The 11347-nt window shown below is 36.6% G+C and overlaps 2 protein-coding genes across 3 annotated transcripts in view; one reads left to right on the top strand and one right to left on the bottom strand.

The window, feature by feature from the left end:
• The window catches only part of rin (ras GTPase-activating protein-binding protein 2), a gene marked incomplete at its 3' end in the record, with an annotated part of 4261 nt that extends 1454 nt beyond the window's left edge, over nt 1–2807 (bottom strand). Inside the window, exons 1-4 of the mRNA XM_013311069.1 lie at nt 2658–2807; nt 1320–1479; nt 339–480; nt 54–219 (exon numbers count right to left, since the gene is read on the bottom strand). Coding sequence (XP_013166523.1) covers nt 54–219; nt 339–480; nt 1320–1417 — 406 coding nt within the window. The remainder of the gene's footprint in view (nt 1–53; nt 220–338; nt 481–1319; nt 1480–2657) is intronic.
• Nucleotides 2808–3666: 859 nt separating this feature from the next.
• Nucleotides 3667–10607, top strand: sqd (RNA-binding protein squid). 2 transcript variants are annotated; one of them, XM_013311798.1, is made up of 8 exons: nt 3667–3916; nt 4927–4967; nt 5214–5488; nt 5693–5824; nt 6253–6520; nt 8332–8394; nt 9148–9263; nt 10002–10607. In XM_013311798.1, the coding sequence occupies exons 1-7, from the start codon at nt 3798–3800 to the stop codon at nt 9219–9221; spliced, it is 972 nt and encodes a 323-aa protein (XP_013167252.1). In that variant the 5' UTR covers nt 3667–3797; the 3' UTR covers nt 9222–9263; nt 10002–10607. The 2 variants fall into 2 exon arrangements, with proteins under 2 accessions (XP_013167252.1, XP_013167262.1); XM_013311808.1 differs by lacking the exon at nt 8332–8394 and having other exon boundaries at nt 3668–3916.
• The last annotated feature ends 740 nt before the right edge of the window (nt 10608–11347 follow it).

The raw sequence follows: 11347 nt of genomic DNA, 5'->3' as shown, positions 1-11347 counted from the left end.
TCGTTATGATAGTAGCGGCGGGCAGCTCACTAGTTCCATCCATGCGATAAGACTGCGCACCTGGTATCGGAAGATGTCGTTGTGCACGTAGTACTTCTTGGGCGACTGCGCGGCCAGCACGAAGGTCTGGGTGAAACGGCGCATCGGTGCGCCACCGTTAGACAGCTCACCCGTCACTTGCACCACAACGCCGTTGCCCAGCGTCGCCTGGGAGTCCACCTGAACATAAAACATATTAAATATTTCCTAGACGGCCAATACTTTTATACATTTCAGTCTATTACAATATAAGTTGACTCAGAATGATGTAGATTAATAACATTTGTGAATGTCCTGACCTGACTGATCTTGGCATGGCAGTCGCGGAAGTTGAGTTGTTGTATGCGGTTGTGTATCTGCTTCTGTCCGACAACGGGCAGCGTCTCGCGGTTGGGCGCGTCCAGCCCGCCGTGCACGAACGAGGAGTAGTTGTTGTAGAACCTGCCACATACACTTACCACCATTAACATCACAAATTATATATATATATACATATAGTATAACAAATATTGAGTTATGTAAATCTTTACTGAATGTGCCAGCAGTACCACTTTCCCTGAAACACATGATGAAATGCTACAAATGAATGATGTAATTATTTGCCTCCATTTATTGTTTAATAGTAAATGTAATACACATGGCTAGTTAAATTACAAAAAAATTGTCAACATAAACAGGGGAAACCATTTTCACATAAAACAATCCATTAAAAAAGCCTGAGATAATAATATTCCAATTTCTAATTTCCAAATCTAAGTTCATAATTTTAATATAACATAAAAGATGTAATGATACAAAAGTTGTTATCAATATGTAAAAGTAGTAATAATAAAACAATGATGAGTTAATCTGAGAAGTAATCATGTAATGTGAATGCCTTATTGTGGACTAAAATATTTATTGTATGGTGTTGTCTGACTCATGCATTCCATGTCTTACACAACAGTACTAACTTATTGCAACACTAGTTTTGAACATTTGCATTTAACTATATATTAATATACACCAACCCTAAATTAAGGGTAGACAGAGATAAAGTATTGTGTAATACCATAAATATATAAATATTGAATATAATTGTTAATTTATTAGTATTCTTAAAATGTTGTTTTTTCTATATTTAAAAATGTCATAACAAAATCTAAAAATATATTTATTTGCAGAAGCAGATATGAAGCTTCTTGTTTTGTTATATCCTATATACTCAAAAACAAAGTATGGTGTGTGATATTCACCATATAATACAATTTTATACATATCAAAGTTAACAGATAGTAAACCTGTGCAGATAGGCAGGCGCCTTGTTGAGCAGCGTGTAGTACTGGCGGACGAACTCGCGGCCAACGCTCTGCGGGGACGGGGACGCCTCCATTACCATCGCTGTTGTCAACAATGCGCGCTAATGCTGCTCGCTGCCCACCGCTTAACACTCTGCAACTCCTGCATATACACAACAACATTATACTAACAATTATGTTTTCATATAAGTACATCACATTTTTTATTTTAACAATTGACTTATACAAAACCATGTTCCTTTTTTTTGCAGGGTGAAAAGCAAATCAAGATTTTTGTTATGTTTAAACCACCACTTTATGATTTAGAATAACTAGAATTTGACTCATTGAGAAGAACACATGAAAGTCTAAACAAATAATTTATATATGCTAGAATAAAATATATTACTTTACTTTTTATAAGATTATAAAGACATCTTTTAAAGGGAAAAAGTTATTTACATTGCAGTCCTCAGATTGACACACCCTGCTCAAACAACTCTCTGGTACTACTAACTGGTAATTAGAGATTGAATTAATGTTGAAAAAAAACAATATTTTATGAGGTCATAGAGAATAAGACTTCTATTTAAAAAATCAAAATGGTAATAATTAATACAAAAAATTAACTGTTATTAACTTTATTTAGTTACTATTAAATTGTCACCAGTAAAGGTAATTTCATATTGGATATATATGGACTTCAGAATATGTACATATCCATACCTTTACAATTTAACAGAAGTATTTTGAAACAACCTGTAATTTTCACATTTGATAGTTTTTTCGTTAAATTAATTATGATACAATGTAAACAGAACAAGTGAAAGGTAAATAAATACGAATTGTTTAGTTATGTTTATAACATAAATCACCATAAGGTATTTTTAGTAATTATCGTTTAACGATTTGAAACAAAAGATTTGTGGTATATTTTTTCACAGAGTAATTAATAAATATATATTTGTATCTGGACTACATAAATTTAGCACATTCCAAGACATTAAAAATCTAAGGCACCTAACTCTGTAATCAAAAGCAAAGTAACGAAGCAAAATCTAAAAAGGAGTAACGCGATTTGTCAAAATACGCATGGCGCCTCAAACTCTGATCTCTCGATTTACCATAATTCCATTGTCAAAAAAAATACCACATTAGTTAAATTTTGACTGGAAAATGCGGAAAAAAACTTGTAAAGGCTTAATATACATCTTACAATCAATGAATTGGCGTAACACCGAAACAGTAGGTCTTTAACCTATAGAATTATATGTATCAGCCGACAATCAAAATATTATAATTTGCGTGTAATAAAACCATCGAAAACACGTAAAAGCTTACCTTAGTAAATTTTAGGCATCAAAATGGTATATGCAGCAACAAACCGTCTCGAAATTCGCTTAATTTTTACGATAAATAAGGACTGAAAACAGAAAAAGAGCCTACCTCACCGTTTAGTGTCAAGTCAATTTCTACAAACGTGTTGCCAGATGTTATTAAATTAAAGCTAATGTAACATTAAGCTTCTTTAAAATAAGGAAAACGGTTTTTTAGTCAACTGTACAATTGTAATACAAAAAACATGCAGATAGTCGTAGTGAATTTTTGGTTTTAAGAATGTTAATATTCTGTTTTGTTTTTGGTTTATAAAACTATTTTTTAGCTACTGTAATCGTCTGAAGTTATCGTTATGTTTGGTTACAGAATTTGCTATGAAGTATTATCCAAACTTTTGAATATTTGAATAATTTAATACTAGGTAGATAAAAATTTTATGAATCTTACTTTTCTTTCCTTCAAATAAAATTTGTTGATAGATTTTTGTTTTTTTTACAGAAGTTATTAATGACAACATAACAACAGAGCATATAATACAAATGCGTGATCGCAGCGGCTCATAATTCGAATTTGGTTTTTGAATATTGCGTTATACAAAAGTGCACAGAGAAATCTATTTTAATATTTTCATTTCGTTACAACTATCGAAATTACACTTTTTTTAAAGCCAATGTAAGTTATATTTAAACAGGTTAGGCTTCGAAATATAATACAATTTTTAGAAAGACATTGTACTGTGTATAAATCACTTAAAAGGATCGCTTTGAACGCAACTTAAAATGTATTAAGTTATGAGCGGCTTGGCGGCAAACTAAACAACGTATAGTTGGCACCGGTATTGATCGTTCCCTGTTATTGCTATCTCTTTTGTGTAAGGCTTAAAGACATCTTTTATCCTTGTTGACACAAAAAGAATGCCATTGACCTCTGGAAACACCCTATCGCTCATTGGTTAAATAAGTGGAAGGGATAGAACGCTTGCTAAAAAGCCGCGTCTGTATGCATTGCCAACATTTTAGGCGATTTCGCGCCGACTCATCACCGGCTTCCGTTCATTCTTCTGCGTTTGGCATTCATTGTTGAAGGTCGTGTGCGGACCTTAGTTATTAGTTTATTATTAATAAGCCTACACTTAAGTCAGTCATGGCCAATAACGACAATTTCGCGCAAGATGTTACGGAACAATTAAATGGAAACATGGAAAATGGTGGCGGCGATATTCAAGAAAATAACGGAGAAGCGTCGGGACGCGATGACGACAGGTAAAGCTATTTTCGTTTATTTCATTAAAGCTTCTTTATAACTAGTGTTTTCATTTGAATTTTGACTTTTGTTTAATGTAATAAGAAATGTTAGCTTGGTAAATGTGCTTTTGCAGTACCATCTTTATCCACCCGCAATGGCGTCGGCGGTCCGGCATTATTATTATCGGCATCCTAATCTATTTTAATCCTTAAGGTCTTTTCAAAATTCAATGTTTTCACTTTTGCAGTTGGTTCTTCGCGATTAAATTTCATTCTTGGATGTGATAGTTTTCATTTCAGACGTTATCTTCGACATAATTTTTCCGAATTAGTTCGTAGCCGCATGAAGTTAAAATGGCGTCTTACGCGCGTCTCTCGCACCCGGCACCGGTCCCGTTATCGATTTTTCGCATCGGATCCGTTATGTTAGATTTGTTGTCACGGTTATTGAGCGGGCGTGGGCCGTTTGCCGTTTTGCCTAATTGCAAGATTTTAAATCGGTGGTAGTGGGTATGATTGTGGCTCGGGGCTTTGGGGCGCTCGCCCCGCACATCTGTGGAGCGCTACTAACTGGCTGTCTCTCTGCAGGTGTGAGCCTGCGCCGCCGCCGAAGCTGCCGCCGGAGGACGTCATGGTATATATCCGCTGGGCTCACACTAAAGTAAAGCTACCACCAAAGACCACTCATTGGTTCGGCCACTTAATTTTGGGCCCCGTTCACACTTGCCAATTTCAAATCTTGCGATATCACTGTAACATTCTTTGTTTATATCTCGTTGTCTGTAATTTAATTATAAAGTTTCCAGTTTTCCTTTTTGTAACTTACAGGTTGTGAATTTGTTTTGCTGCAGTGCTTGGAGTTTTGTTTTTGAACAATAAGTAGCTGTAAAGTACTGTAAACAAGTACTGCATAGTTGTTTAATGTTAATGTTAAATTGTAATAATTTTAAGTTTAAACATTCTCTGATTCGCAATAGTTACTATTTGTAAATTCACCAATTTTAATTTTTTTTTACATGAACTTACAGAAAACTCTTTGTGGGAGGCTTGAGCTGGGAAACTACAGACAGTAAGTTATCTCTAATCCATCCATTCCTCATTTATTTTAGTTAAATGGCATTTAATTAGTTAATATCAAATGTTTAATAGTGAAATAACCACTTGTAAAACTGTAAATTATTAAATGATGAATATTTCAGTTCTGCTTCTGATATTAATTGAAGAAAGCTTTACCCACAATACTGAGGATACAATTTTTGAGAGATTGAATATATTAGTAATTAACAAATGCTAATGTAAGTTTGTTGTTCAACAGAGGAGTTGCGAGATCACTTCAGTGCATATGGTGAGATTGAGAGCATCAATGTGAAGACAGATCCCAACACAGGGCGGTCAAGAGGTTTCGCCTTCATTGTTTTCAAAGCACCAGATTCAATTGATAAAGTGATGGCAGCAGGAGACCACACAATCAACAATAAGAAAGTTGATCCAAAAAAAGCTAAAGCTAGGCATGGGAAGATATTTGTTGGAGGTTTAAGCAGTGAAATCTCAGATGATGAAATAAAGAACTTCTTCAGCAATTTTGGCACAGTGAGTATGATAAATAAGTAATTGTAATCATTCAATAGCAATCATTTGTGTGTTATTCATGATGACAACTCCGGTTTTGGTGAGATAATTAAGATCTAGACTACCTGAAGATGACTCCGGGCCACTGACAAAATTCATTCAATTTTTTTTTTGCAAAGATTAGTAAACTGGGATTTAGTACATAGATTTATATTTTGCTTTCAGATCATTGAAGTTGAAATGCCATTTGATAAGACAAAGAACCAAAGAAAAGGATTCTGCTTTATTACATTTGAGTCTGAGCAAGTTGTCAATGAACTCCTCAAGACTCCTAAGCAGACTATTGGTGGCAAGGAGGTAAGATTTCTTTACATAAATTTAGTTGGCATATTATCTGATTTACACTTCAATAAGTGTTTAAATGTGTTTGATTTTTTATCTTTGTGACTATTATAGTATATTTTTGGACTATTGCAACCCATAAATTGCACTACAATTGTCTTGATCTCAACAAAGAATAATGAATGTCAATGAATTAAAAATTTTATATCTTATAATATTTACAATTACTAATTTCTAGGTGTTATGTCAGTGTTATGCTTCTAACAACCGTTGTAACTTAATAAAAAGTCAAATGTTTTGTTTGTATTTTGTGTTTTCATAATAGATTTTCTTTATTACATTTTTTTCAATGATCTTTGAGGAATGATCGTCGACAAAGAATGCTTGTAGATAAGACTTTTCAGTGTTTTGCTGTCATGTAATTAATGTATTTGAACTTCTAGGTAGACGTGAAGCGCGCCACACCTAAGCCCGACGGCCCCGGAGGAATGGGCGTGCGTGGCGGCAGAGGCGGACGGGGAGCGCGCGGCGGCCGCGGAGGCCGGGGCGGCTACGGCGGCCAGGGCACCTGGGGCAACCAGGGCTACGGTGGCTACGGCTACGGTCAAGGCGGCTACGGCGGCGGATACGATGGATACGGATACGGCGGCTACGGATACGACGGCTACGGCGGATACGGCGGTTACGATTACTCCGGCTACCCTAATTACGGTAAACGCGGCAAGCAGAACTACTAGGGGCGAGGTTCGCTAAGCACCGCTCACCGACACATTACCTCGACTGATGTTACCTGATTTTTAGCATGTAAACGTAGAGTAAGGATAGGTTAGCGTGATGTTGTGTCCCGAATGCTACCCATGCTGCCGCCAAGAGTATTCAACTTTACAGGCAGTCTGCATTGCAAAAAATCTGACAAGCCTGGAATTCTAAATAAAAGTGGACCTAAAAGTACAGAGAAATGATAAATATTTTCCACACCTCTGAGTAAATAAAAATAGACTACAATTTGAAATGAAGTGTTTGGGTTGATTGTGGGTGTCAGCGATGATGTGGTCGTGCTGGGAGGGCTCGCGGCGGCGGCGGCGGCGGTGGCATGGGCGGCGTACGGGCACTAGCGAGTAGCGACGACGGGCGAGCCTCCGTCCTTGAGATGCCTATTTACCTTGTATGTGTTGATCCACTCGGAGCAACGTGGACTTTAGGTGTACGATTTAGTGTAGAAAATATTTATTTTTCTATTATAACTACGTATTTACATGGATATTCTATCGAGATAATGTGTAGTGAATGTTGTCGGAGACAATATATATCAATATAACCAACGGTTCTATCTAATCATTTTTGGAGTAATTAGATTTTAATCATTTTACTTAACTTGTTTCCGAGAGATCATATTTAATTTGCGCTATTTGATTTTTTCCACTGATTTGCATCGCCGCGCGTGCCCTATAGCCGTATAGCCGTATAGCGTATAGCGTAGTAGCACGCGCCCGCCAGTTTCGATCACTCTTTATCATTGTGTCACTGGGTACTGTATTTGTACATATGTTATCTGCCTTACGTTTTATAAGTGTTTATTTGTAATACCACTTTTGACATATGTAGCAATGTCGCCCGAGTTTTGTTTCTTTTTGGTATTTTTATTTACCTATTAACACTCTCGCCACATGCTACATTTGGGAAATTGGGGTAATATATGGAGAGACATTGTGAAAGTGATAAAGATATGATGAAGCTTTTGAATAAAGCACTGTTACAAAAATCTCAATGTGTTTCCATATATTTGATCCCAATCCACATCCCGCCACCTCGCCACGCGCCACCCGCCGCTCGCCGCGGGCCCGCCGCGTCGCAACCGCGCCGCAACCTCGCCGCAACCTCGCCTCAACCTCGCCTCAACCTCGCCGCCACCGCCACTAACCCGCATGCTCTGGTGCAGGCACGCTCTCGGCTCTCGGCTCCCAAAACCATTACTATACCTACAACTTTTTGCTATCAATTAATATCTACTTAGTTTTTAACATTTTGTCTAACTTTAGTAGTCTAATCTAGTTTCATACTAGTTTTAATTATGTAGAAATGAAAAAAATATGATTACGCTTCATACTTGTACTTTTTAATTTGCCTTGAGAAGATTTGCAAGCACAAGAATTTTTAATCAAGTTAGATATAAAAACATTAACCAAACTGGGGTTTAAGGTTCAATGTTCTTGCCAGCTGAAGTGAATTGAAAATCGTTCATAGATTTATCTAGAATATTGTTTTTAGATAACGGGTTTCAAAAATAGGTGGATTTCAGGTAGTGATAGAATAGGTCCAAAGAAATATTTTCCCATTTGAAGGCTAAATAGTTTAGTTTAAAATTATGAGAAAATGATTATTAGTAGGCTTTAAATGCTTTTGTGCACCATATGCAGTCCATAAGTGCATTAATCTGAAAGATGTATGAAGGGGTCCAAAAGAGCTATCAGGGCAAAGCAAAATGCTCGTGGGCTCGGACTAATGGTTTGTATTGCGGGCAGACTACGGCGGATACGGAGGGTACGAGGGCGGCTACGGCGCGCGCGCGGCTCCACGCGGGAAAGGTACTGCCGACCCTCTGCTCTGCCACATTCTCTCCCAAGCCATCGCCATCTCCATCTCTCTCGCTGTCCCACACCTAGCTCTCTACTGCGACGATTTGATGGAATTCCTTGCGTAGTGTCGTTACAAACACTACATAATCTATACTTATTGTCCACAATAGAGATTTGTGGTAGAAGTTAATTATAAAAAATATGTAACAATGAACCATTTAGTCATGGTTTAGCTATCGCACTAAATGTTTGGTTTAGGATTTAATATTTTTGAAGTTACATTTCCGTCAAAGCGTCGTAGGTTTTACCAATAAAGTCACAGAGTCCATACAGTTTGCCGGCTTTCGTAGATCTGCCTGTCCTTTACTTTGTCTAGTTCTTTTCTCTTCAGACATGTGTAGGCTTATACATAGCTAGTTGCGATGTTGTACATGCAATGAGATGTCATTTATAACTAAGTCTAGTTCTAGGCAGATTCAATCGGTCTCAAATATTATTTTGGGATAATTAATACCTAATTGAGCTTCAATACGAATGGTTATGAAGTCTTAGTTGTAAATGGCTATCTGCATAATTTCGTTAGAAAAAGCATCCACATTTTACTAAATTGTCAAAATCGACTCGGCATTTGGCAGCGTTGTACCGTCGTGTCGAGCTTTCATTTTTGCTAGTATTGGATCATGGATTAGAACAGCATCATCCGTTAGTATTTGTATACATAGGATCTAGCGACATTTAGGCAGTGTATGCAATGATTTGCAGCGGGCTACCAAGGCGGCAAGCAGCGCGGCGGCGGCGGCGGCGGCCGCACCAACCAGAGGCACCAGCCCTACTAAACTCTCTGTACCTGCCCATAGTCATCTCAGTCCAATAATAAGGTAAGCCCTTAAAACCCTTTGAAAATTCTGATCTGAAACAGGTGGCAGTCTGCCATAATGTCAGTTGCCACAGCTGTGTGTTCTTGATCTTGATAAATTCTATGTAAGAATGCAATGATACGAGTAAGTCGAGAACATAGTTTATTAGTTATTTGTGAAGGATGGACGTACAGGACCGCATAAGACATTAATTTAATATCGCTGATTCAGAATTTTCAACATTTTTCATTAGTTATAATTATTTTAGTAAGTGTGGTTAGTCTGTATCTTCTTTTAGAATGGCATATTTTTGTTTGCTTTTGGATAAGCTTAATAGAGACTTATTAAATGTGGCTTCCTTAATTTTTGTCTGATAAACTATTAGTGATATTATCAATATAAAATGTCGTTCTTATGTATCACTTACACATTATTCGGGGGAAACATTACAAACTTTAATAAAAATAGGACTTATTGAATATTCTTTATTAATTTTTTTAAGACGAATGTCATATTTTTTGTTTATGGGAAAAAAGTTAAAAATTGTTGAAAAAATTGTACCACAGGAATAGTTTTTTTTATTGCGTAGTATTTTACATGGCGCATCAAAGTGCTAGCAATGTATGTGCATCCTCGCATGTCTGCCCACAGTTCAGCTTTGACCCTCACCTTGTGCTCTCGGCTTAGGTCTGCAGTCGCGTTTGGACGTTTGCTTATTAAATTGTAGCGAAGCAATAATTGTATGTTGTCTTGTTGCAGGTTAAGTCACCGGTCATGAGCGTCCCCGCGCCCCTCTCGCCGCGCGGGGGCGCGTCATTCCATTCCACATATTAATATAAGAAAACAATCTTAAGATTTTTGATAAGGATTAATAATGAAGTCGTTAACAAATAGCGCGTAGCGTAGCCCGGGAGGGAACCGGGCGCGTGACCCTTTCATAAATTTATTATAATATAGTATTGATTTATAGATTCACTTGGAGTATTATTGCTGAATAGATCAATTTGACTTGAATAGTATGGAAATTATGAACCATTTTAACTGATTTTTTAGTAATATTCTACGATACAGAGCTTAAATTAGAATAATCTGTCGTCCTGTCGTCCTGTCGTCGTGCGTCGTTTGTGTGTGTGGTTGTGTGCGGTGTCCAGCCCCTCTCTCCTGAAGGTCATTTGTTCTGGATCTCATTGCAGAAATGTTGTAGATTTGTAATTTTATTTGGTTTATTTAACAAGGAATCAGAATCATGTATTTTGTACGACCTTGATGTTTCTTCCGTGCGTAGGAATGAAATTAGCATAAGTTGATCGGACATGAACAAACTTTTGGGATATACAATTGTATGTCGAAAATAAACAAATTGTAAATAAAATATGACTTTTTGTCTTTGTTTATGTTGTTGTGTTGTTGCTTCTACTCACCGTTAACCCTTAAATGGACAATGTTGTTTTTAAACAACATACTAAACATCACAGATAAAATTATCTTTATTTTATTTTTTTGTTAATTTTGACAACTAGTTCTTATTTCTAAAAAAAATAGTAAATTCATGTCTAGATTTTTTTACTCATTTTTCCTAGACAGTAATACATGTCTATTACACAAATATATTTTTTTAAAACGTAAAAAAAAAATCGTCCATTTAAGGGTTAAGTCTTGAACAAAAAAGCATAAATGATCAAAAACCTTTTGTTGTATTGCATGTGCTACACTGGGAGCCAAATAAATGGCAAACATTAGATTTTCTTAACACCTTAGCTGCCAGAAAGATTTTTAGAAAAACGAAATATATATATTTTTTAAATTTGTCCAAAACCATTTGAATGGGGCCTTACGGGTTACGCTGTATACAACAATTGGATTAAAAAGCCATAGCGAGGTGTTAAATGGAAGTATGGCTTGTCGGACACATAGTCCGACACGGCCTGATTGAAACATTAGCTTGTCGGACATATGTCCGACATGGCAGCTAACGTATTAAATGAATTTGCAGGCAACTGCTAAGTTGATACACATCAAACATAATAGCCACAAAGTTATCAGGCTGGGTTGGCAAAAATAATAAACTAAGAAACATGTTTTTACTGAATAACTAATGGTTCTAA

Source organism: Papilio xuthus, unplaced genomic scaffold (genome assembly GCF_000836235.2).
Source record: "Papilio xuthus unplaced genomic scaffold, Pxut_1.1 DF829567.1, whole genome shotgun sequence".
Taxonomy (NCBI): domain Eukaryota; kingdom Metazoa; phylum Arthropoda; class Insecta; order Lepidoptera; family Papilionidae; genus Papilio; species Papilio xuthus.
The sequence above is the reverse complement of the archived record's forward strand: the minus strand, read 5'-3'. Positions and strand labels throughout refer to the sequence as shown.

Coding starts and splice junctions, on each gene's coding strand:
- sqd (XM_013311798.1), top strand. CDS start 3,798: ATGGCCAATAACGACAATTTCGCGCAAGATGTTACGGAACAATTAAAT. Junction 4,968..5,213: donor GAGCTGGGAAACTACAGACA/GTAAGTTATCTC, acceptor GTTGTTCAACAG/AGGAGTTGCGAGATCACTTC. Junction 6,521..8,331: donor CTCCGGCTACCCTAATTACG/GTAAACGCGGCA, acceptor TATTGCGGGCAG/ACTACGGCGGATACGGAGGG.